This window comes from Schistocerca nitens, chromosome 3 (genome assembly GCF_023898315.1).
Source record: "Schistocerca nitens isolate TAMUIC-IGC-003100 chromosome 3, iqSchNite1.1, whole genome shotgun sequence".
Taxonomy (NCBI): domain Eukaryota; kingdom Metazoa; phylum Arthropoda; class Insecta; order Orthoptera; family Acrididae; genus Schistocerca; species Schistocerca nitens.
In genome coordinates, this window is record NC_064616.1 from 883,110,494 (window position 1) to 883,136,945 (window position 26,452).

Below are 26,452 nucleotides of genomic sequence, written 5' to 3' on the forward strand. Positions count from 1 at the left end.
GAAAATGACACGGCAGCTGGCCCATACCATTGGGCCTTTTGTGACCTGTTCGGAAAGAATTTAGTTTTAGTTTAGATGATAAATAATTTTACTTGTTGCTGAAAAAATAGGTGGCTGTGTTTCACAGGTGCACCTGTCTGATCATCCTGTTCAGCTGGTTTCCAGTATCTGGGAGAAGGTGTTTTCGTCCAGTCTCAAGATAATAGGCTGGTCAGTCAGCATGTTTTCTAAATTGGTTGTGATCGATGCTTACCGGCACCTACTCAAAAGGAACTCATTAAGTCCTGGCAGGAGCAGCAATTTACTGAGTACTGTATTAATGGGAGCAGGAAGTGATGAATTTAAATGCTTGTATTCAGTCCCAGAAGCTGACTGTCAGAATGGTCTGGATGCAGAATAACTTTGTGAAGCAGTTTGGAACTCACAGAAATCACTGTCAGCCAGCAGCCCTCATGGACTGTTGGAGGTAAATTTTGTCCCATCTGGAGCAGAGCAGGTACTTCAAAGTGTAATTCTGGAGCTTGTTGTTGGCCTTTGGGAATGAATGGAGGAGTTGTGGTGCCTGGGGGATGTAGGTGATGTTTCAAGACTATTGAATATATAAAGTCAGGAATGTACTGTGATCAATGAAGTTGTTCTGTCTGTGCTGAAAGCTTTGCTAGAGTTTGGAAGTGCATTCCCATTTGTGAGCATGTAATCTGACTTGCCATTTTTATAAACGAGTGTTGCAGTTTAGTAAGAGTTCACATACATGGTAGGAAGGGGCCACATAACAGTCAGAGCCACTAGCTAGCTGGAGGAGTCATTTAATGAATTAGATGGTCTTGGTTTGTTCTAATAGGAGACAATAAATTTTGTTTGTTCCACTGGTGATTTGAAGTGTTAATTTGCAGAGCTATATATCATGTAATTTGTCTCATGTGCCGCACGTTGTCAAGAATTCATAGATTCTGATAGCAATTGTGGGTGAACTTTGCATGATGCCACAGAAGCACTAAGGATGAGATGAAAGGAAAATTTCAGCTTTTATAGCAACTACTGATAGATGGACAGGTATTCATAGTTCACATAGATTGCTGTTCCACCTTTAGCAGCATCTCTAGTGAAGTCATCTGGTTGATGAAGCCTGTTAATGTTTAATGCACATGCACCATTAGGATAAAACAATTTCCTGTAGACTTGTGCCACATTTTTCAGTTTCTTCATGTGGAACTGTACTCATTAATTTTAAACTTTAGTATGTGAAATATTTATGTACAATATTAATCCTTCCCATTTTTCTCTTCTTCAAAGTGGAGAATCTAACTCAGAAGAAGGAGACCTGTTGGGAGTTATTCATTTATTCATTTTATTTACTAGTGATGTTACCTAGTACCTAAAAGAGGCTGTGATAATGTTACATTTGTACAGTGCTATATATTTTTTTACCTCATGATGTTACCTCACTTTGCTACAATAAGTAATTATATTTCATACCAATTTTTCTCTGCGTTTCCTGCTATTATGCTTCACAGTAGGTGGATGATTTCCATTCTTACCATGGAGAGTATCTACTACAAGTTGCTACCACTACACTAAATCTACATCTTTATCTCACCCTGTAATCCACCACCAACTGAAATTTGCTACAAAACAAGCTATTACAACCAATACAGCTTATATTCCTCTGCATTTCATTGTCAGAGGAATTTAACACAGTTTGCATAAAATCCACATTCAGAAGGCTGGAAGTATTCTGATCGTGAAATATTATAAGTAGCCATCAAAAAGCTTCTCTTTGAAGGCCATATGGTCCAGAATCAGTATGCCAGTCAGGCAAAATCACTGTGAGCACTGAGGTAAACATCCCACTGATGCGCCAGGTTGAAGATACCCATTTGGTAAAACACTGTGTCCTACTGTGTGAAGTAGTTTATAACTGCCTGCTGCACATCCTCATCAGACAGGAATTGTCACCCCTCCAAGGCCTTTTTTAAGGGACCAAAAGCATGATAATCACATGGACAGAGATAAGGACTACAGGGAGGCTGCTCATGTGTATTCCACTTGAATCAGTGTAATGTCTGCATTACAACATTTGTGATATGAAAATGGGTATTATCATGAAGCAGCAGCATCCCTTGTTGCACCTTTCCACAACAGTGATTTTCAACAGACATGCTGTCCCATGTATATTCTTCATTCTACAGTGGATGTCTACTGGTGTTTGCTCTTCAGCAGTCAAGAAAAGAATGACCCTGTTTGGATGTATTTGGTAATAATATCACCATAGTTCATGTTCTGGCATTTATTGTATGCACATTGGAAAGACATGAATACCCCACTAATCCCTTGCCTACATGTTGGTGCTTATGTACCCACACTGGAGTCGAGCTACATTACTTATAACCTGGAGCAATGTCCTCAAATGAAAATTTTTTGATCGCTCCTCATAGCTGGAGATGAATTTAACCTAGCAAGCAGATACTAGGATGTGTACAGATTCTTTGCAGGTGGTACAGAGAGACAGTCTTGTCAAACACATTTGGCTCTTTATTTATGTTAAGTAATGAGTGCAATCATCAGGGGATCTAAAGCTGATTTCGAGAACTCCAGAGGGCTTTTGGTACCAATCCCCATAAATGGCTTCTAATAAAATTGTGCACCCATGGGGGTGTGTCTCAGTTGTATAACTGGATTCATGATTTCCTGTAAGAAGGGCTACAGTTTATAGTACCTGACAAGAAACCATCAGGTGAAACATAAGTGATATCTGTCATTTCCTCAAGCAAGTGTTACAGGCCTTCTACTTCTCCTGATTTACATAAACAATTTAGAAGACAATCTGAACAGGCATCTTGGATTTTTTTTTTTTTTGCAGAGGTTGCTGTTGGTTACCATCTAAAAGTCTTCAGAAGATCAAAGCAACTTGCAAGACAAGACAAGATATCTGTACATCATAAAGAAATGACAATTTATACCAAAAAATAAAAAGTGAGAGGTCCTCTGCATGAGTACTAACAAGAAGCTGTTAAATTTTGGTCAAAAATTAAATCACATAAATTTAAAGGTTGTTGCTTCAGTAAAATACCTAGGGAGTATAATTACAAACAACTTAAATTGGAACTGTAGCACATAAAATGTTGTGGGGAAGGTAAACTAAATACTGCATTTTATTGGCAGTACACTTGGAAGATGCTATGAATCTATTAAAGGTACTGCCCAGACTATACTTGTCCATCACTTTCTGGTGTATTGCTACACAGTATGGGGTCTTTACCAGATAGGATTGATGGTGGATATCAAAAGAGTCCAGAGAAGGGCAACTACGAGGGCGGTTCAGAAAGTAACCTCCGATTGGTCACAGTACGGGTTGTGGGGGGAGTAGCGACGCCATCTGTGCGTTCACGCACTCAACAGGTCAGTCGGCATCAAGCCGTGGTCGAGTGAACGTCGTACCTGCGCTAGTTTAGTTTTTGTGGCAGTTTGAAATGTGTGCTGCAATAGAAAACCCCGCCAAATGTGAAGTGCATGCTGTCATAAGGTTTTTTACAGCCAAAGGATATTCTGCAGCAGCTATTCATCGTGAGCTTTGTGCCGTGTACGGACCAAGAGTTATGAGTGAAGGAGTTGTCCGTGAATGGGTACGTTTATTTAAAAGTGGACGAGAAAACATTCATGATGAAGACAGGAGTGGTAGACCATCATCACTCTGCTCGCAGAACAACGGCCCTTCTTGAGTCCTTCAAGTGGGACGTTATCAACCATCCACCTTACAGCCCAGACCTGGCGCCAAGTGATTATCACCTCTTCATGCATTTGAAGAAATGGCTCGGGTCACAGCGGTTTGATAACGACGAAGAGCTCAAAGATGCGGTCACAGGCTGGCTCCAGGCACAAGCGGGTGATTTTTATGCAGAAGGAATTTCAAAGCTTGTGAAGAGATACGATAAGTGCCTCAATCGCTATGGAGACTATGTAGAAAAATAGTGCAAAGATGTAGTTGTAAGATGTATATATGAAAATATTTTTATTTAACTTGGTGTATTTTTTTAAATCAACCGGAGGTTACTTTCTGAACGGCCCTCGTAATTTTATATTATCACCATATAGAGGATACAGTGAATTTTTCACTATGGTGAGATTTTTTCATGAAATTTTGATCACAAACTTTCTCCTCTGAATGTGAAAATATTTTGTTGACTCCACCTACATAGGTGGAAATGACCATTGTAATAAAATAAATCAGAGCTTGCACAGAAAGTTTTAGATGTTCATTTTTCCCACATGCTCTTTGAGGACAGATTGGTTGAGAAATGGAAAGTGGTTCTGTGAATCATCTGTCAAGCATTTAAGTGTGAACTGCAGAGTAGTCATACAATTGTAGATGTAGTTCTGAACATACTCTTTGAAAACAGTCTTGAGCAGATAGTTTGACAACAAATACACAATGGAAATATTTCTGATGTTGTAGTTGTACCTTGTGAACAATGTCAATATAGAGACAGGGATTAGAGATCATGATGTTATTATAGTGATGATAATTACTGAAGTCAGTAAATCCAGCAAGAAGGCTAGGAGAGTTTTTATGCTGGAACCAGCAGATGAGCAGTTGTTAGCATCCTACTTAGACAGTGAATGGATATCTTCTAGTTCCAATATGACAGATGTAGAGGAATTATAGGGAAAGTTTAAACAGACTGTAATTCATCCTCTGGAGAAACATGTGCTTGATAAGTGGATTAAGGACAGGAAAGACTCAATGTGGTTTAATAACAAAATTCAGAAAATACTGAGAAAATAGAAAGTGTTGCACTCTTAGTTCAAAAAAGAGCACAGAAATGTTGGCAAGGAAAAGGTAACAGAAATTTGTGTATCTATAAAATGATCAATGCACCTACTGTACTGTTAGAGAAAGATATTGCTGAGAACCAGAGAAGATTCTGATCCAACATAAAACTGCTAAAGGCTTCTATTCAATTACTTGTCTGCCAGTCTGGTGTGGCAATAGAAGACAGCAAAAGGAAAGCTGAAATTTTAAAGTCCACATTAAAAAATTGTTCCTGCAGGAGGATCCTACACATGTATCATCTTTTGACCATTACACAGATGCCCATGTGGATGACATAGAAATAGGCAATCCTTGTGCTGAGAAGCAATTGGAAAAAATGATAACAAATAAGTCACCAGGTCAGAATGGAATGCAAGTTCAGTTTTATAGAGACCACTTTTTAGCACTGTCCCTGTACTTAGCTTGCATTTATCATCAATCTATTGCCCAGAGCAAAATCCCAAGCAGCTGGAAAAAGGACATGTGACTCTTGTATATAAAAAGGGTAAAAGAATAGATCCTCAAAATTACAGATCAGTGTCTTTAAACTCAATTTGCTGCAGAATTCTTGAGCATATTCTTAGTTTGGGCATAACAGATTTCTTTGAGACAGAAAACAGCACGGATTTAGAAAGCACTACTTGTGTAAAACTCAAACTCAGTTTGCCCTTTCCTCACACAATATCTTGCAAACTGTGGATGAAGGGCAACAGGTACATTACATACTTCTAGATTTCCAGAAAGTCCTCCAGTGCAGCCTGTTAACAAAGGTCCCGATGTATGGAATAGGTTCTAAAACATGTGAGTGATCTGAACACATTTTAAGTGACAGAACTGAATATTTTGTCCAGCGCAGTGAGTGTTCATCAAAGACAAGGGTATTATAAGGAGAGCCCAGAGAAGAGTGATTGGACAGCTCTTGTTCTCTATATGCATAAACAATTGGGTGGAATTTGTGATCAGAAATCTGCACGTGTTTTCTGATGACACTGTAGTGTACAAGAAGGTATCAGTAGTAGCATACAGGTGAGTTAGAGAAAATTTCTCTCTGGTGTGATGAATGGAAGCTTGCTCTAATTGCAGAAAACTGTAAGCTAATTCAGATGAGCAGTAAAAACAATTCTGTAATGTTTGAATATGGTATTAGCGGTTGAGCCACGCTGCAGGTTGCATTGGTGCTGTCTGTAGGTTTCCACCCTCTGTTACAGGCCAGACGGTATCGTTTAGTTGGCACGGTTGCGGTTCGTTGTCTTCTTCTCGTGTTGACTGGCGCCACTCGGTTTCACAAGTGTTGCCTTTCTGCTAGTGGCAGCAGTAGCAATTATCAATATCTAGTACTGTTGCCCTATCTTTGGGGCAACGTCGTTGTTTTTCCAGGTCATGTGAGTGGGCAGTTCAGTTGGGGACTCAGGAGGAGTCAGCCTGCACAGGGCAAGAACACGCCGGGACTGCTGGCGGTATACATGAACTGCCGGATGGAAGGGGTGTGGTCACGAGGAGTGCACGACCTTGTCATAAACCGGATCCAGCAAGCTTTAAGTTGAGTGCATTTTAATCCAAGTAGAGGAACCTCCACCATTGTGATATCGCACAATTCTCCAGTGGTTTGAGTTCATGTTGCTGCTCATAGTGTCGCTGAGATGAAGAGCAGCGAGTGCAGTGCTTGGGGAGGGCGGGTCTGATTAGCTTTCCTTGACCTCTTATTACTATTTACTGCATTCAACTTGTTACAATTTGTTAAGTTAAACCAGTGGTAATTTTTCTTGGCTGGTGGCTGCTAACACCCCAGTTACCTGCCTTGAGGGTTAGTGTATGTAATGACAGTGTAAGTTTCCTCACCTTGCCGCTGCTGTCCAGTAAGGTGTGTAGTTTGACAGCTTTCTTGATTGTAGGCCGGTTGGTGATTCCTCTACTTTGGTGGTAATGATTCCTTTCTTGTTCCGGGGACTCTAAACAGGATATTGTGGATGTAGTGCAGACCACCAGTTCCAGCTTTGGTGTATTGCTTCATCATTGCGTTTGGATTATTGGACATCAGGTAGCTCCAGCAAGATTATCATTAGTCATTTGTTAGACTGACCCTAGTCTGAGTTACCACCTTGTGAAGTGAATGCAAATCTTGGCTGCCTATCTCATAGCTTGCGAAAGAGTTTGTTGCCGTACCTTCTCAGAGGTCAACTCCTGGAGCACCGTCTGTGACTGGTCCTTGTGTTTTATTATTGTATTATTTATTACCATACCTTGTAATGCCTACATTAAAGGTTATGTATGTCTAGTTAATAGTTCTGGTCGCCTTCTGGAATAAATCTAGCAGTGTAAGGGATGTGTTTCAAGGTTTACCATCATCTTATTTCACCCACTTGGTGGTCAGTTGCTGGTTTAATTAACTTTTGCTTGTATTTGCTGTTTTACAGCAGGTATCTAAATTTTTTTTATATACTTGCCATTCCTGGCATGTAAGGCCTTCAGCCATGATTATGGTCATTTGCATTGAAAACCTTATTCACTGCCATTCCTGTTGTCTGATACCTTCTGTTGTGTTTGTGCCCACTTACCTTTTAATACTTCAATACCTGTAAGTTGTAAATTGCAGCGAGTTCTTAAAAATTCATAATTTATTGCCATTCTTGGCATGAAAGCCTTCAGCCGTGATCACAGTGGCTTTTTTTAAAAACATTATTTGTATCTGTATTTTATGGTGATTTGCTGAACTGCAACACACTGAAAACACTTATTTACACAGTTGTTTATTCCTTCATTAATAATGTGTGGAATTTTTTTATTCATTGTTGAGTCTGGGATTACTGTTTTAAAAATAAATGTGTGTAACTGTAAAACACAACCAATAGTAACTGATTATGGCCCCATCCAAAATCAACCGAATCCTGCCTTCCCTTGACCACTAAATGGTCTCAGTGTTGTGTTACCTGACACAATCACGTAGATTAAATATTTAGGTGTAACACTGCAAAGCACCATTAAATGGAATGAGCAAATAATGTTAGTTGAAGGGAGGGCAAATGGTCAACTTTGGTTTGTTAGGAGAATTCTAAGAAAGTGCAGCTCATCTATAAGACTGCATACAGAACACTTATGCAACACAGTATTGAATACTGCTTGAGTGTTTGGAATCCCCATCAGGTTGGATTAAAGGAAGTCATCAAAGCAATTCGGAAGCATACTGCTAGATTTGTTACCAGTAGGTTTGATCAACATGAAAGTATTATGGAAATGCTCTAAGAACTCAAATGGCAGTCACTGGAGGGAAGATTATGTTCTTTTGGAGAAACTGTATTGAGAAAGTTTAGAGAACTGTTATCTGTGATTGACCGCAGTACAGTTTTACTGCCACCAATGTACATATAATTTAAGGGCCACAAACATAAGTTAAGAGAAATTAAGGCTCACACAGAGGCTTATAGACAATAGTTTTCCCTCATTCCATTTGCAAGTGGAACAGGAAAGGTAATTACCAGCAGTGGTACAAGGTATTCTCCGCCAGGCACCATGTAGTGGCTGGGGAGTATGTATTTAGATGTAGCCCAAATCATAGTGGCAATTGAATCCAGTCCATCTCTGGTAATTCCAAGCTGCTGGTTAATGATCTTGCCATTCCTGATCATCCATTGACTTATGGTGTGTGGCCTGCTGCAGTAAACCTACATACTCAAGTAGGTGTCATCAATTTTACTTAATGTCCATGTCTAATAGAATGATACTGAACTTTAGTTGAGACTTTTAAGTATGGTTCAATTATGTCAGTCTTTAACTGTTTCACTTACATAACAACAATGGAAATTCCATGATGGAGCAGTATGTAATGTAAGATAAAGGCAGCCACTCACCTATAGCGAATCAATACATGGAGCACAGTAATGCATAACATAAAACAGCATTCACACTAGCTTTTGGACACTATCTCTTTTCACAGCAATAGTATACACATTCACCCCCCCCCCCCCCACACACACACACTCCAATGATCAGGGTGTGTGCATTTTGGTGTCTGCGCCTTTGTGTATGTGAACGTGTGTACTATTGCTGTAGAAAGAGCTAATGGTTGAAAGCTGGTGTGAATGCTGTTGTCTGTTAAGCATTACTAAGATCCCTGCATTGAGCCACTATAGGTAAGTGGTCACCTTTTCCTTATTTTATGTGTTGCTTCACTTATATATTTACCAAACACTGCCTGTCTGTTTGCTGTGATCATCTGGGCATTCAAATACTATGTGATCTGGTTTTCATCCAACAGCATCACGTTTGTGGCAACTTTTTAACTGCACTGCATGAAAATGATTGGTAGAGATAATGGCCATTAAGTAAACTGACAATTCCACATTCCCAGTGTGTAATGTAGTACTCTTAATTTCTTCTTTGCTAGATATTTCTTACTATTATTTGTCTAATTTTGTAAAATTCTCATTTATTTGACCAATAACTTGCAGTTTGTTGTTGAGTTACTAAGTCCAATGGACACAGGCCATTATTTCTAGTAATTCATCAGTTGGAGGGAACCAAAATGCAGCAATAGTATACACATTCACCCCCCCCCCCCACACACACACACTCCAATGATCAGGGTGTGTGCATTTTGGTGTCTGCGCCTTTGTGTATGTGAACGTGTGTACTATTGCTGTAGAAAGAGCTAATGGTTGAAAGCTGGTGTGAATGCTGTTGTCTGTTAAGCATTACTAAGATCCCTGCATTGAGCCACTATAGGTAAGTGGTCACCTTTTCCTTATTTTATGTGTTGCTTCACTTATATATTTACCAAACACTGCCTGTCTGTTTGCTGTGATCATCTGGGCATTCAAATACTATGTGATCTGGTTTTCATCCAACAGCATCACGTTTGTGGCAACTTTTTAACTGCACTGCATGAAAATGATTGGTAGAGATAATGGCCATTAAGTAAACTGACAATTCCACATTCCCAGTGTGTAATGTAGTACTCTTAATTTCTTCTTTGCTAGATATTTCTTACTATTATTTGTCTAATTTTGTAAAATTCTCATTTATTTGACCAATAACTTGCAGTTTGTTGTTGAGTTACTAAGTCCAATGGACACAGGCCATTATTTCTAGTAATTCATCAGTTGGAGGGAACCAAAATGCCCAAAAAATTGAGGAGATAATATTTCTTTTCACTCTTCTTATGGCCCTGGCAAGTATAAAGCCTGTTGACCCATGTGCTCTTGCCATAATAGACTACTGAAGAAAGTATAAATTGTTTTGCCCTATACCAATAAGTTTATAAAATAACTAACTTAGGTTCATGGTCCATTGTAGGATTCAGCTAGTAACAAGAGTAGATTGTTGATATATACTAGTTTGTATTGTGTCCTCATTTACTAAGGTTTCCAAGAGCAGTAAATTTCCCAAAAGTTGAGTCCAAATACATACCATCATGGACAGCACTTGATTATTACTTTGCACAGAGGCATCTCTGGAGGTGACAGATCCGTTGTCCAATTTCTGAAATGGTATTTCACAGAACTAGCCTCAGAAACATTGTATGAATATATGTTGGTAAGGCATGCTTCCTTGTGAAGGCAGCTTACCTGTAAGCAATTCTCTTGTGTGTGATAATTCATGTATTAGTAATAGGAATTTTTTCAAAAATTTTGTTATTGACTCTTTTGATGTTTATAAAGACTTCTCTCTCTCTCTCTCTCTCTCTCTCTCTCTCTCTCTCTCTCTCTCTGTGTGTGTGTGTGTGTGTGTGTGTGTGTGTGTGTGTGTGTTTACAAAAATCAAAATGCAATACTTATATCTCTTGCTTACATTCTTTGCCCAGATTTTAATCTGATACATTGTTATTCATACCTGCAAGGTTGACATTTTCCTTACAGTTGATTTGTGTAGCTCGTATTCTCCATTGATATGGTTTTATGCCAGAGGTCATTATCATAATGGAAACAGAAGCACTTCCAATGGCTGCATCAACAGGGACATATACTGCAAAGCAAATAATTCAGTGATGATGTCTGACATTTTAAAATAAATATTGAGTCATTTTTAAGTACCAAATCATGGGCAAGTTTAGAGAGTAGGTAACAGTTTATATACATGGTTTTGGTAAGAAACAATGATTGTATTATTTATTATTATGTAATTCTAAGATATTTAAAAAGATAAGCTTCTTTGTCCTCTTTTATTTTAGTTCTAAAAGTACTGTTCAGTTGCTGCAGACAACATGTGAAAGAGTTTGAGTCCATGCAATTTTTTTCTATCTGAAATGTTGTACCTCTAGCCTGCATGTGTTGCTATTCATTTCATGGACCTCAAACGTTTTGTAGGTTGACTATAATTCTTATGAATCACCCAACCTGCTGAATATTAAAGAATTAACAAACTTCTTGCTGTTCAGTATGCATGGCCAAACTTTAAATAACACACATGCTGAAACCCCTGACATTCTCTGCCTGATAGATTTTTGTTAAGAAATGTTTTCTGTATCTTCAATCTGTAAAAAATATTTGTATACTCTTAATTTTCTGCTGTTGAGAGCTGAAGTACATTCATTTCACTATGGATGTTTGCTAATTTATCCAATGCCAAACACGTAAAAGACTAATATTGACACATGTCACTTGTGTGGAAACAGAACATTTTATTGTAGTCCTGTTACTGCTATGTCTTATCTCATAAATTGCATGGCTATGTGTCAAACCTCTATTGTATAGCAGCATTTCTACAATTAATGAACAGCTTTTAGAGGCAACATGGCTACCAACTGGCTCTCCACGGCTGGCACCACAGCTGAAACTGTAACTAACCTCTTACCGAACACTTTTGCAAATCACAACAATTTTACAGTTGAAAAACTGGAAACAAAGGGAATAAATAATGGCTTCAAAATTAGTGTTAATTTCAACCTAAAAGATAAAATAATGGACAACGGTATATGGCTGAAGAATATTGTGATAAAACGTGTTTTATTCTGGAGGATGCCTAGTGCACCAGTGTGATAAACTCCCAAGACCAAGAACATTCCAGTGAAAAAGGAAATTGTATCATTGAAGAAAATGCTGTCTCAGTTATGGCGAGTGTAAATGTGCAGTGCCTCAGAACAAAACTTGATACATTATCACTGTTTGTTGATTAAGTGAGACCTGATCTATTATGTACAGAATACTACAGAAACCCTGAAGATATAGAAATGGTGAATGCATGGTGTAGAGAAACTACTATCCATGGTGGTGTAGCTGTGTATGTAAATAGTAAACTCAATGCCAATAAAATTGACTTACGTAAATTTTGTGTAGATCTAGACATAGAATTAGCTGCTTTGGGACTGTCAGATGCCAACTTAATTGTTGTTTCTGTGTACTGTTCCCCAGATGGAAATTTTGAAAATTTCCTCAACCAGTTGGAAAGCTGTCTGTGTCACCTAGCGCACTTAGGGACAAAAATTGCTTTATGTGGAGACTTCAACATTCATATTGGAGAAGGTAATGATAAAGAAAGAACTTTCATGAACTTAGTAAGCAGCTCTGGGCTATTCATAGGAAACTCTCTGTCAACAAGAGGAGCTATTTGTCTTGACACAATTGTGATGAACCTAAATAGTTGGGACTACAAAGTAAGTGTGGTGGACCCTATACTAACAGATCGCCATGCAGTTATCATGAAGTTATGGACAAACTCAGTAAGTACACAACAAATTCCCAGCTGGCATTCAAATTATGTATTCAGAAATAGAGTTATTACAAAGAAAAGCTTAGATGATTTCAAAACTACAGTGTCTTCTATAGATTGGCACCAAATAATTGATGAATTTCTACCAAATTCTACATTCAATCACATTTTCCAGACCCTTAAAGTGAAATTTGATGAATATTTTCCATTAAAACCCAAGAGATATTCAAATGCTAAACCAAATGTAGACAAAAAACTAACAAAGTAGTTAAATTGCACAGCCATTAACAGTAGTAATAAATAAAAGCCTCCGTGCAGGGGAATTTCGAGACTTCCTGAAAGTAGCATGCACAGTGCCTGTTTACAAAAAAGACAGTCCACATGAAGAGTCAAGCTATAGGCCCATATCTATAATACCAGTACTAGCAAAGGTGATGGAGTCGATAATGAAAGAACAACTAATAAGTTACTCTGAAGGAAATAGTCTCTTTTATGATGCGCAACATAGCTTTCGGAATGGCAGGTCAACAACAACAGCTGTACTTGCCTTATTTACAAACATAAGTCAGGGTTTTGAAGACAAAGAGTCTATAGCACTAGTACTCTGTGACCTTAGTAAGGCATTTGACTGCATCCCACATAAGGCCCTGCTCAGAAAGCTAAAAACACATAATGTAGGGGGATCTGTCCTGCAAACTCTTGAATCCTACCTGAGAAACAGACAACGGATTGTCTCCGTGCAAGGTAGGAAGACGCTACAGCATGGTGTGCCACAGGAATCAGTAATAGGGCCCCTGCTGTTTCTTATCTTCATAAATGACATAGGCTCCAATGGGCACACCTTGCAGTTTGCAGATGATACAACCTTGTTTTCAAAAGGACTGGCAGTCCAACAAGCAGAAGTCTTGTTCAATGAAGCTAAGGCCTGGTTTATCATGAACAAATTGAAAATTAATGAAGAAAAACCTCAGAGGATGATATGCAGCCTCAGCAATACTGGAGCACTGGGCAACGTAGCAGATGTTAAACTTCTGGGCCTTCTCATTGATACCAAATCAACCTGGCAACAGCACACCAAACATGTATGTTCCAAACTTTCACGGGTCCTGTACCTGAAAAGTATAGTACCAGAACAGTACCTGCTAACTGTGTACTGTGCAATGTTCCACAGCCACATCAGTTATGGGCTGTTGTTTTGGGGCCATTCTGCAGGTTGCAAGAATGTGATTTTACTGCAAAAGAAAGGAATGAGGATAATTACTTCAAGCAAAAAAACAGACCACTGTAAACCAGTTTTCACCAGCTTAGGAGTTCTGATGTTTACAGCCAGTATATATTGAACTGCCTCTTCCACATAAAGAGAAACCATGATATCTACAGAAAGAGAATTGTAGTTCACAAATACAACAGTCGCAAAAAAGACAATATCGACATGCCAAGGTGTTGATTAGCAAAGACACAAAACAGCTTCCCAATGGTGGCCCTAAAACTGTTTAATGCTCTACCTGATGACATTCAGTCTTTACATGGGAGCAGTTTAAAACTACTATTTTGTGGAAGCTAAAAGAGCAACCCTTCTACAATATTGAAGAATTCTTCTCTAGTAATAGCATAGTGTTTACTTGAGCTGCAGCTCAGTTCCATGACTCCAACATCAACCGTTATGTATCTATTTTATTGTTGTGATATTATTGCAATCTAATTTATAACTTAAATATGTCTTGTGGTATTAAATTACTATCATAGTAGAGTTGTAGTCATATAATTTGATAATATTGTATCTTGATGTTGTCTGTCCAGCTGTGGCTGGTGAATAACATAGAATTGGTAATAAAGGTAAATAATAGGAATGACCACTGCCAAATCAGGCTGAGACCTTGTGTCACCACCCTATGGCAGAGCATGTTGCTCACCATAACACCATAGACTGTTAATTGCTTCACAGCGCCAACCATCTGGATCCAACCTCCCCCCACCCCTCCACCTCCATATAGATGCAGATATACTTGCCCCTCCCTTCCACCTGGGACCCACACTTTTCTCTTAAACTATCATATAAATGGTTCACCACTACAATTCCATCCAGTTATACCAGAAGTCAAAAAGCCACTGTACGATCACTATCACGTATTACTGAAATATCATGGAATCTCCATGAAACTGCAATTAGCAACACTAATAATTAAAAATAAAACACAAAACCATAGTAGCACAACTCACACCAATTTCATACTATTTGATTAAACCTATAGATTTAGACATAATATAGTACAGTCACATTGTAGACTAAAAGTACTAGAATTGTTTGAACAAATTGGATTTTAGGTACTCATCAACAGAATGAAAAGGTGAGTAAGTAAGATTTGTTTTACTTTATTCCTAAATACATTCCTACTTTTTCTAGCTGATACAGGTAATTTACTGTAAAGCACACTGCCAAATTGCCCATTTTCTTACAACATGTAAACTTTTGATCAATCTTTGACTATTAAGATGAATGTCTGCACTAGAATGTATTTTATGACCCTCAATAGACTCATTGGTCTTGAATATATTCAAATTCTTATCAACAAAAGTCACAGTTCCTAAATATTTTCAATTCCTTGAAAACAGGCTTAGTGGAGATATGTGGAGGCATCTTTGTCATTATCTTTAAGATCCTTTTCTTGCATCCCAAAATGGGATTCCATAGGAGAGAATTGAGTTTACCAAGGCAAATTAATCTGTTTCTATGTTTTGTATATCACAGGACTGACTAAGACTCTGAAAAGCATAACACGAACTGCTCAGTTTCTTTAGCAACTTCTCTCTGTGAGTATTCCACTGGAATTTATTGTCTGTCCATCCCCCAAGAATTTTAATCTCACTGATTTGCTCCACAGCTTCATCACCAACTAACATGGGCTTCAAGTAGGCAGGGTGGTTTTTGGAGACAATGAAAAACAGATGAGCAGTTTTCTTTCTGTTTATTAATAATTTCTTTTTATGTATCCAGAAAATTGGCCTGTTGGTAGACTGTCATTTACAACCTGAAGAGATGAATTTCAGAAAAGCAGGTGTGTGTCATCTGCAAACAATACAGGTATGGCATTAGGCAGCTTCAGACGCTGGTGATTGATAAATAATATGAAAGATAACGGCACTAGAACTGAACCTTGAGGGACGCCATAATTGACCATAGTTTCATTGGTTGGAACTTTAATACCATCTTTGTTCGAGAATTCAACTGTCTGCCTCCTGTTAGTGAGGTATGATTGAAACTACATACTCTTCTGTGAGCAAAGTGGCGGCATTGTGTTTGCAAATGAATGTGTTCCTGCAAAAAACAAAAATATTAGTGTAAAAATAAAGTGTGTATGAATTGTATGACCAAAATCATGAAGTTAAATGAGCGTGTTTCTACCCTTCAGTTAATCATTAGTGCATTGAATAGTGATACCTCTGAACTTTGAAAAGAAATGAGTAAGCCGTTAGGCAAACAAAGGTCCAATTCTTTTATGCTTAAAAATTCAAATGTGTGGTCTAAAATACGAGGGGGAGTTGGAAAATAAGCTTCCCCTGTCGACTGTGGACAGAGTTGTGTGATATGGGCAAAAGACGACATGGCAGGTGAACATGTACGTGCAAGACACCAATACACCATTGGGTAGAGGTCGACCACGATCAAGCAGATGGCGCTGTTGCAGTGCCTGTGTGAAGTGGAGGCCCACTGCTCAGTCTTTTCCCAGAGCTACAGAGAAAAGGTGCATTTTGGAGTCGTGGTCAAAGGCTGAAGTGCGAGCTGTCATCCGCTATGAATGGGCATGTGGAGTATCAGGCACAGAAATTCATAACTGCCTTGTTGAGGTGTATGAGTCAGGTGTAATGTCGAGGCAAATGGTGCAGAGATGGTGCCAGCAATTCAGTGATGGACGTCAGTAAGTGCAGGACATACCGAGACCTGGACAGATGCATATGGCCACTACAGATGCAAATGTCAAGCATGTGGATGACATGATTAAAGCAAACCGGCATATCACCATCGATGGAGTAGCAGCAGAACTTGAAATTGGACATGAGCGAGCTCACAAGATCATCCACAACATTCTTTGATACAAGAAGGTGTCAGCATGATGGGTGCCCCACCAACTGACCCCGACACACATGGAACAACACATAGCGTTCAGCCTGGAACAGCTCGTGTGTTACCATGAATCTGGCAATGACCTTCTGTTTCGGATTGTTGGTTGGTTGGTTGGTTTGGGGAAGGAGACCAGACAGTGTGGTCATCGGTCTCATCGGATTAGGGAAGGATGGGGAAGGAAGTCGGCCGTGCCCTTTCAGAGGAACCATCACGGCATTTGCCTGGAGTGATTTAGGGAAATCATGGAAAACCTAAATCAGGATGGCCGGATGCGGGATTGAACCGTCGCCCTCCCGAATGCGAGTCCAGTGTCTAACCACTGCGCGACCTCGCTCGGTGTTTCGGATTGTGATGGGGGATGAAATGTGGGTCCACCAGTACACACCTGAATTGAAGGCTGCACCCATGGAGTAGAAACATCCATAATCACCTGTCTCCAAGAAGTTCAAAAGCATTCCATCTGCAGGTAAAGTGCTACTCACCGTTTTCTGGGATGCCAATGGAGTTTTGCTGCTGGAATTTCTGGAGGATGTAACCATCAATGCTGCATCTGTGCCACTCTGTCGAAATTGAAAGAGGTGTTTCAGAAAAAGCGGCCTGGCCTTCTCAGATCTGGCATTCTGCTGTTGTATGACAATGCGAGAACACACAAGGTGATGGCAACGCAAAAGCATATTGCAACTCTTAGTTGGGAGTGCCTACACCATCCGCCTTACAGTCTGGATCTTGCACCAAGTGACTTCCATCTGTTTCCTCTCAGCAGAGGGCACTTTGGTAGCAATGCTGACATCAGACAAGCAGTTCAATGCTTCTTCCATATGCAATGCTCTGATTTTTTCCTGGAAGGCTTTTTGAAGCTTATAAAGAGGTATGACAAATGTCTCAAAGTACTTGGAAATTTTGTAGAAAAATAAAGATATGTCTTATCTTTAATGTCTCATTCTCTTTTTTTTTCCTTTCACACACAACTCTGGTCACAGTCGGCCGGGGGAACTCATTTTCCAACTCCCCCACGTACCATATAAAAACAAAAGTTCGAGTACAAAAAAATCACCAGAAAGTGAAAACATTGAACAACTGGTACTTAAAAACAAACTTCAAGCTTCTTCCATGCGTGAAGAGACTGAACCAATACTGGTATGTGGAAATGAATATTCAAAACCACTGTGTTGACACAATGGTGAAATATCATCGAAATTCAGCATTAGCAAAAGCAGTGGCGGTGAGAAGCTATGCATATCATCCATTGTATGTAATAATGAAATGAATGTGAAACACACTGTTAAAAAAAACATAAATCATGTAAACTGTGCATATACCCACATATCAAATAAAAATAGTAAAATACATGTTTTTGCAGATATCCGTGGTAAAGGAATCCCCGAAATTTTATGTAATGGTTACCAAAAACTTGATGTAACTGGCACTGTCAAACCAGGAGCGCCTTTATGTGAAATTCTAAAAAATTATGAAATCTCCTTACTGTCTGGAAGCAACTGCATTGTGATAGGTGGTGCAAGACCACTAAAACTATAATTGATCAAATATTTTTGTACTTGAAAACATTTGAGCATAGTGTAGAAGTGATTGAGACTGGATTCTCAGATTATGAAGCAATAAAATTTAGTGTAAATAATGCACTCAGCAGAAATGCGAAGGGAAGTGAGAAATACTTCTACAGAAGATTATAAATGAGGATAACATTAGGATTTTTAATTCATGTTAAAAATTCAGACTGGGGTTTGGATAAGTATGACAATGCAGATATAAAGTTTGACTCTTTTTTAGCTTTTTACAAACATAACTATGAAACTGCATTCTCTCTAAAGAAAATTAAAGTAAAAACCAGAGTTAACACTTGGATAACACAAGGATAAGAAAATCTTCAGAGCAACTTAGGAAGTTCATTAAATCAGCTAGGCAAAATCCAGCTCTGAAACAGTATGTAAAGAAAGTGTATAAGAAAGTCATTCCAGCAGCAAAAAAATTAAGCAACAATTCATACATCAACAGAAACAAGGGTAGGAAGAAAAAAGAAATCAGTTTGGAATGTGATAAATGCAAACTTAGGCAGAATCAAAGCAATAAACATCAACATTGTTCTTAAAAGTGAAGGCAAAACTATAATTTATCGTTTAGAACTCGCCACTCTATTCAATTGCCATTATAAAATTTCAGTACAAAATCTTGTAAGAAACCAAAGTCACATAATGGGTAATCATAACGCCTCTGTAAATCCTAAAGCCATATTTTTGTATCCTGTAATAGTACAAGAAGCAGAGAATCTAATCAGGAAACTAAAAAATAAATTTTTCTGTGGTACAGATGGCATTCCTGATAAAGTAATTGAACATCGCAAATATATTGCTCCTCTACTCATTGATATAATTAATCCTTCTTTCAGCACTGGTTGTTTCCCTAGAGAACTTAAGCTGTCAATAACAAAACCTGTTTAGCCAACTACAGCTTATTTCCATCTGCTAAAGAGATACAACATAGTAGTCAGGCAATAACTTTTTGTTTCTGAAAGCTCTAACACCAGTCAACTGAAAAATTTAATTCAGTACAAAGAATACTAATAAAAATCAAAGAGTAAAGCAGAGTGTCCGTGTGCTTGTCGTCACAGAATAATGCTGTGTTTCATTGTGCATTCACAGATTTTCTTCTGACGACTCCCTACACAGCCCCCCCTCCCCCCCATCCCATCCATGATAGAGCAGAGCTCCAGGAAAGCAGGGGTATTCATATTTCACTCGCCATCCGGCTCTTGTGTGTACTGAAGGCGTTGCTTGGACTTCTTCAGCCTCCGGTGCTGGGGCAGTGACAGTGCTACTTCCTCTTGTGTCACTGAGACAATGTCATCTGTGTCTAGTAGTGTGGTAGGTGACACATTGTGTTCAGTGTGTTCATCCTCTTCAGTCGATAACATAAGTGCTGGTTTGGCACGTTCCAATGATACCACTTGGGTCTTCCCATTTTGATCTATATGTGTGGTATGTTCATCTCAGGAGAGAACTCTGCAGGGCCCAGAATATGGGGGCTTGCAGCAGTGACTTGATAGCGTCTGTCTGTAGCATCACACATGTACATGACTGTAGATCTTTGTGCACGAATGTAGTTACCGCCCCATGTCTGAAGACGGCAGATGGGCGAAGCCTGGCCAAATGCTGAAGCACCATTTGCAGTACATAAGGCAATTTGGTCTGTCATGCCCCGGTTTGATCGGTGAAGAATTCTGTGGGCAGTCTTAAGGGTACACCATAAACCAATTCTGCAGTGGATGCTCCTAAATCTGCTTTTAATGTTATACGAAGGCCCAACAAAACCAGTGGCAAAGCTGATGACCAAGACTGCGTGAGGCACATTAAAACAGCTTGTGACATCCTATGCCAGCGTTCCACCATTCTGTAGCTTATTGGATGGTAAGCTGTGGTATGATGATGGTGGAAACCACAGAGGTTGGCCACAATTCGAACTGATGCCCCTGGTCTGTGGTGACATGTAAAGGGCAGCCGAAACATGTGATCCATGATGAAAGAAATACCCATCCCTCTGTTTCTGCACAAATGTCCAATAATGGAACTGCCTCTGCCCATCTAATGAAGTGCTCCATTGCATTGAGGAGGTAACAGTATCCTTAGTATCCTTCCAACAGCAATACAGGTCCCACAATGTCCAGGTGCACATATGTGAAACGTTACATTGTAAGTAGGAGGTCTCCTACAGCTTTGTGCACATATCGTCCAACCTTGGCCCTCTGACAATCTAAGCATGTTTTTGCCCAACTGCAGCCGTCCTTCTTTATACTGGGCCACACAAATCTATCTGTCATCAGTTTGATGCTGGCATTTATTCCTGGATGAGCCAGCCCATGGATGCTGTCAAATAATTGCCGTCACAATTTCTTAGGTACAAAAGGTCTCAGTTTTCCCTATGATACATTGTACCAAACTCACAAATGTTCACCAGCAGGTTGTATTTGCTGCATACATAACGTGACTGTACTGTTGCGATGGAATTTGGCGAGTTGTTGGTCTGTCTCGTGCACAGCAGCTAGCTCCTTATAGTCAACAGCCTGAGAGGTTGATTCCAACCAAGACAAGAAATCTGCCATGATGTTCTCAGCTCCTTTTATATGCTGCAGGTCTGTCATGAACTGAGAAATGAGTTCAAGTTGTCTAAATTGTCGTGGTGAGCAGCCATCCTTGTTCCTACTGAAGGCAAAAGTAACTGGCTTGCGGTCTGTGAAAACCGTGAATGGCCTGGCATCCACTTGGCTGGAAATGTCTGACAGGTTCATAAATTGCCAGAAATTCCCTATTGTAAGCGCTTCATTTAACTTGTGATAATGTATGCTTATAGAAGAAGAAGCCCAGGGGCTGCCAGTGGCCTTTGACATGCTGGTGTAGAGCTGTGCCAATGGCTATCTGGTTAGCATCCACAACAATTGCCAGTTGTGCCTGAGGAACCGGGTGTGCTCACTTGAGTGCCTGACATAGACACACCTTGGTCTTATCAAATGCCATCAAAATCTCTGGTGTCCATTGCAAAGGTCATTTGCCCACTGCATCCTTGCCAGCTAGTGCTGATGTCAAAGGTGCCTGGATGGCTGCAGCATTAGGCAAATGTTGTCTGTAGAAAATAACTGCTCCAAGGAACCGGTGTAGTTGGTGATAATCGATGGGCGAACCATCTCTTGAATAATGGTAAGTTTATCTTGCAGTGGGCTGGTACTGGCTGTTGGCTCTGAGTATCCCAAAAATGGCATCTGACATCGTTGAAGTAAACACTTTGATTCATTGACCGAAATTCCATATGCATCAGTGTGTTGGTAAACAGTCTTTAGATGCAGTTTGTTCAATTTCTCAGATGTGGAAAAGACCAGCATATCATTGAGGTATGCAAAGCAATATGGTAAACCTCTTAGTACTTCATCAACATACCACTGCCAAGATTGTGCTGCATTTTTCAAACCAAACAACATACCAACATACAGAGGTATTCGAATGTGCCAAATGGTGTCATGACAGCCGTCTTTTGTATATCAGCAAGCACTATTGGTATCTGGTGATATGCTTTCTGGCAATTAATGACACTAAAAATGGTAGCACCTGCCAGTACATGCGTAAAATCCCTAATATAATGATACTGGATAGCGATCGGGAATAGTATGGGTATTGAGTGCTCAGTAGTCTCCGGGACCAGTCTTTCTTCTCTACTAGATGAAGTGGCGATGACCATGGGGTGTCGAATCTATGGATGACTCCAAAGTGCAAGAATTCTTCGAGTTCTGCCTTCACTGCGGTGAAACGATCAGAAGCTAACTGGTGCGGGTGCTGAGATGCTGATTGACCAGATGTAGTCCTGATGTGATGTACCGTGTTGTGTTTAACTGTCTGAGCACACAGCATGGATTCACAGTTTTTTATGTGTGGCATCACTCCCTGTCTGTCATCAAATGTAGTCAGAGAACCTTGTCCTAGGGTGCCTTTAATGCTCTGCTTAACCCAGCAGATGCTCGATGAGCCAAAGTCTCCTTCAACTGCATAATGAATCAAGAAATCTGCACCCAATATTGCATCTGACACATCAGCAATCACCAAAGTACATGGTAAACGATCTTGGAAACTGAGGTCTACGTCTATCTGGCATTTTCCACAAGTCATTATTGAAGTCTGATTTGCTGCTGTGAGCTTCGATTGAACTGAAACAAGCTTAACATCACAACTTACAACAGGCAGTGCACTAACATCTGAGCCTGAGTCAGTTAGATAAGCATTGCCAGATTTAGCATCTGTGACAAAAAGTCGGTGGGACAGTGAAGGTAAAGAAGAAAGGTTACTCACCAGTAGTTTCCTATCAACGCTCTAACCTTGCAGTGGTAGGTGTGGTGCTATTGCTGGTTGCTGTCGCCATTTGTGTGAGTGCAGGGTGACGTGCATCATGTCGCCTTGTTTCCGAAGCTACGGTGGTACCAGCCGATATGTGCCAAAGACACACTGCTATTTTCCTCACTCTTCTGCTTTGCGTCTGAGGAACGCCAATAGCTGTCGCCGAAAGTAGTCAATGTGATTTCGTAGCTCGTCCAATTGTTGAATAACATCTGTTTGTTGGCATCCTCATATTGCTGCAGCTTCCTGAACATCTGTACTGCTGCATTTGAAAGTCACAGATGATGTTTGTCCTACATCTAATGAGGCATAGATCTTGTCCACTAGTGAAAGCAATGATGAAATATTGCCTGTGTCAGAAAGCACCACGCCCACTCTAACTGTCTCTGGTAACTGTATGTGCCATACATGTTGCAGTGTCATAGCTGGCAACTCGGTGTCATCAGCTAAGCTTCACAGGTGCCACCAAAATCCCGAAGTGCCTGTTGGATACGCTGTTCCAGCGGCTGATGTAGTCGCTCAAGGAGTAACTGTTTATGTGTATACTTCTGTGTGTCAGGTGGGTGGAGTATTATATTTGCACTGATTGTTGCTGTTTTACTGTCAAACGCAGTAACAGCGATCATAAATTTGGTATCTTCATTGACAATGTCATGGTGCTGGAAAGTCAGATCGAGAATTGCAAGCTATAATTCCAATTTATCAGGAATGAACTGTGGTGGGTGTATCTTCATCTTGCTAGAGTTATCTGCCAAATGGCAGATGCAATAGAAAAGTTCAACACTGAGCTTCCCTTGTCTTCAATGTCACATCATAAATCTTTGATGTGTTTCAACAAAGCATCGCGCCAATTCATAGTACTCTGTGTGTCACGTGGACACGCTGACTCTGCAGTAGACAATACCAAATGGTGCTGCATTTGCTCGTCTAAAATGGAATTCAGTATACGGGGTCATCACCTCAGCCAACTACAGCTTACCTCCATCTGCTAAAGAGATTCGACGTAGTAGTCAGGCAATAACTTTTTGTTTCCTAAAGATCTAACATCAATCAACTGAAAAATCTAAGTCAATACAAAGAATACTGATAAAAATCAACGAGTAAAGCATATTGTCCATGCGCTCGTTGTCACAGAATAATTCTGCGCTTAATTGTGCATTCACAGATGTTTTTCTGATGACTCCCACGTCAGTATATAATAACAGTGATCCTTATGATGTAAAAAACTACAGACCTTTGTCAAAGTTGTCTCTTCTCTCAATAACATTTGAAAGAATAATGTACAAAAGACACTCTGCTGTTTTGAACAAATGTTGAATATTTGTCAGTGAACAAAATGGTTTTAGAAAAAATAGATCAACAGAAATCGCTAGTTATAATTTCCTAAAACTTGTTCTAAATTCCATTGATCATAATGAAATAAACTGTGGATTGTTTTTAGACTTATCTAAGGCAATTGATGTTATTGATCATAAAATTTTGCTTCACAAACTATACTGCTATGAAGTCCTTGGCAATGTTCATATGTGGTTTAAATCATACTTACCTGATAGATACCAGAAAGTGGAAATAGTTAATGAAGGTAAATCCTTCTTTTCTGGATATGAGAAAGTTACTCATGGAGTACACCAAAAATCAGTGTTAGCAACCCTGTTGTTCTTGATATTCATAAATGACTTACCAAGTTATTTAACACCAGCTGATTCTGTACTATTTGCTGATGATACTAGTCTCTTTGTCAGAATGTGACTGACTTACACAAAAAATAGAAATAACAAATGATGAAGTAGTTAAACAGTTTTGAGAAAACAGTTCATCTGTTAATGAGAAGAAAAGGTATGGATGAATTACAGGCATACTTCAAATAAAGTAATCCCTAACATAATAGTGAAGTTAGGCAAACAGAAAATATTTAAAACTTGAAATACTAAATTTTTAGGCATTTGGTTAAATGAGCATCTTGAATGGGGTAAACGTATATAATGGCTCAATAAAAAACTAATTAAATGCTGTTATGTATTAAGAATGCTCAAAAATTCCTGCAGTGAAGAAACAGTGATGAGTGCCTATTATGCATTTATGCATAGTCTACTGCGATATAGTGTCATATTTTGGGGTTTTTCAAGTCTAGCAAAACACTCCTTTACTATTCAGAAACAAGAAATAAGAACCATAAAAGGATTTGCATCTAGGGAGTCCTGTAGGGAAAATTTAAAATAACTGAAAGTTATGACTCTTCCATCTAGTTATAGCTATGAAAGTATATGCTTTTTAAACTCTCATCCTCAGCTCTTTTCTTTGAACAATAATTACCACAACTATGAAACTAGACACAAAACTGACTTCCATTGAGAAGTACATAAGAAAGCCCTGTATCAAAGAAGTGTGATGTATCATATCAAAATTCTTTTTAGTGCCCGTCCCTTAAGAGTTAAAAAGATACGAAAGCTGGAAATTTTTAAAAATGAGCTTAAGAAAATGCTTATAAGTGAAAGCTTTTACAGTGTTGATGAGTAAGTAAATTTTATGAATTTGAGGACATTCATAACTTAAGCTAAACTTAGCCATATTTCACTGAACATAATGTAAACTTAGAATTTGTTTGGTTTATGTATTTGGTTATCTGTATGGTTTTATAGGTACCTGTATGATTTGCTTCTGTTTATGTACTTAATTATCTGCATGAGTTGTATACAGACACTATTATTTAATTTATTTTTCATGTCAACATATAACAAGTCCTATATCATTTTACATGATAAAATGGATGATCAATAAAAAACAATATCTACTGTAATGAAAGTGGGTGTGCAATGTGGGTTCTGAAAGATAAACTTTGAAATAAACCACAAATTATCTTCTTTGTTGTTGCTATTCCGTGGAGGCAAGATTTAATAAAAATGTTGTGTGTTAATATTGAAATCATGAATACTAATATAAAACTATGAAAAGTTGTAAATCATTTCCCAATGCAAGCTTCATACCAGTTGACAGTTCTGTGAGAGAGCACTTTACAAAACATGATCTCAACCAAAATAGCAGGTTAAAGATGCCATGTATCTCAGTTCCCCTGCCAGCGGTAACAAGTATTGAAGACTCAACCATACCTGTCTAAACAGCAGGTTACTCAACAGGAACACTATCACAAGCTTCAGATGCAGCAACAGGGGAATTTCAAAATGTAGCCATCAAACCTGCAACTGCTGTCCCATGCATTCACCATTAGCAATGGTAGAAATTTCATCTACTGTTGACCTTCCATCAGTGGCTCAAGATATTTCATCAGTCTTAGTCCCTCCACAATCTACAGCAGTGCAAGAACCTGCTCCACCTGATGTGTCTCCACCATCATCAGCAGTAACACAGGCAAGCATAAGAGGCACAATAACCAGGAAACGCAGAACTCTACAGGATTTTTTGTACCCAGCCTCAGTTCCAGGACTAACTTAAGTAAAAAATCTGCAGGTACACTGCCTATCTCTAATTTTGGTTGACAACAAAACAGTGACATCAGAACAAAGAGTTTAGGAAATGACAAAGTTTGTATTTTTCATCAGAATATAATGGGTCTAAGAAACAAACTGGACCAGTTGTCTGTTTGCATTAGTGACATTCATGCAAAAAACAATCCCCATATATTATGCCTTACTGATCATCATTTGACAGAAAGTATTGAAGTGGTGCAACTATAGAAGTACAGTCTAGCAGCTTATTATAACACACTCATGCTCATAAATTAAGGATAATGCTGATACATGGTGAAACAACGCTCTGGTGGGTGGTTTGTGGGTTTAAATAAGCTTGGGGTATGACCATGCAGTGTATTTGACCTGCGGTTCTCGCACGGTGGCACTGGCAGCAGTCCACATACGCAGAGGTGTGTTGGTGTATGTCGAAGTATGGTGCAGCGAGTAAGTGTGAAGATGTTTTCAGATGTGCCAATGACGACTGTGTGTTGAAAATGGCTCAAAGAACATGTATTGATGA

General features: G+C 39.2%; 1 protein-coding gene across 2 annotated transcripts in view; it reads right to left on the minus strand.

The window, feature by feature from the left end:
• The window catches only part of LOC126249803 (uncharacterized), a 619,524-nt gene that overhangs the window by 61,566 nt on the left and 531,506 nt on the right, over positions 1 to 26,452 (minus strand). For both annotated transcript variants that reach the window (XM_049951497.1, XM_049951498.1), the window contains exon 6: positions 10,637 to 10,768. In XM_049951497.1, the coding sequence (XP_049807454.1) occupies positions 10,637 to 10,768 (132 nt within the window). The remainder of the gene's footprint in view (positions 1 to 10,636; positions 10,769 to 26,452) is intronic.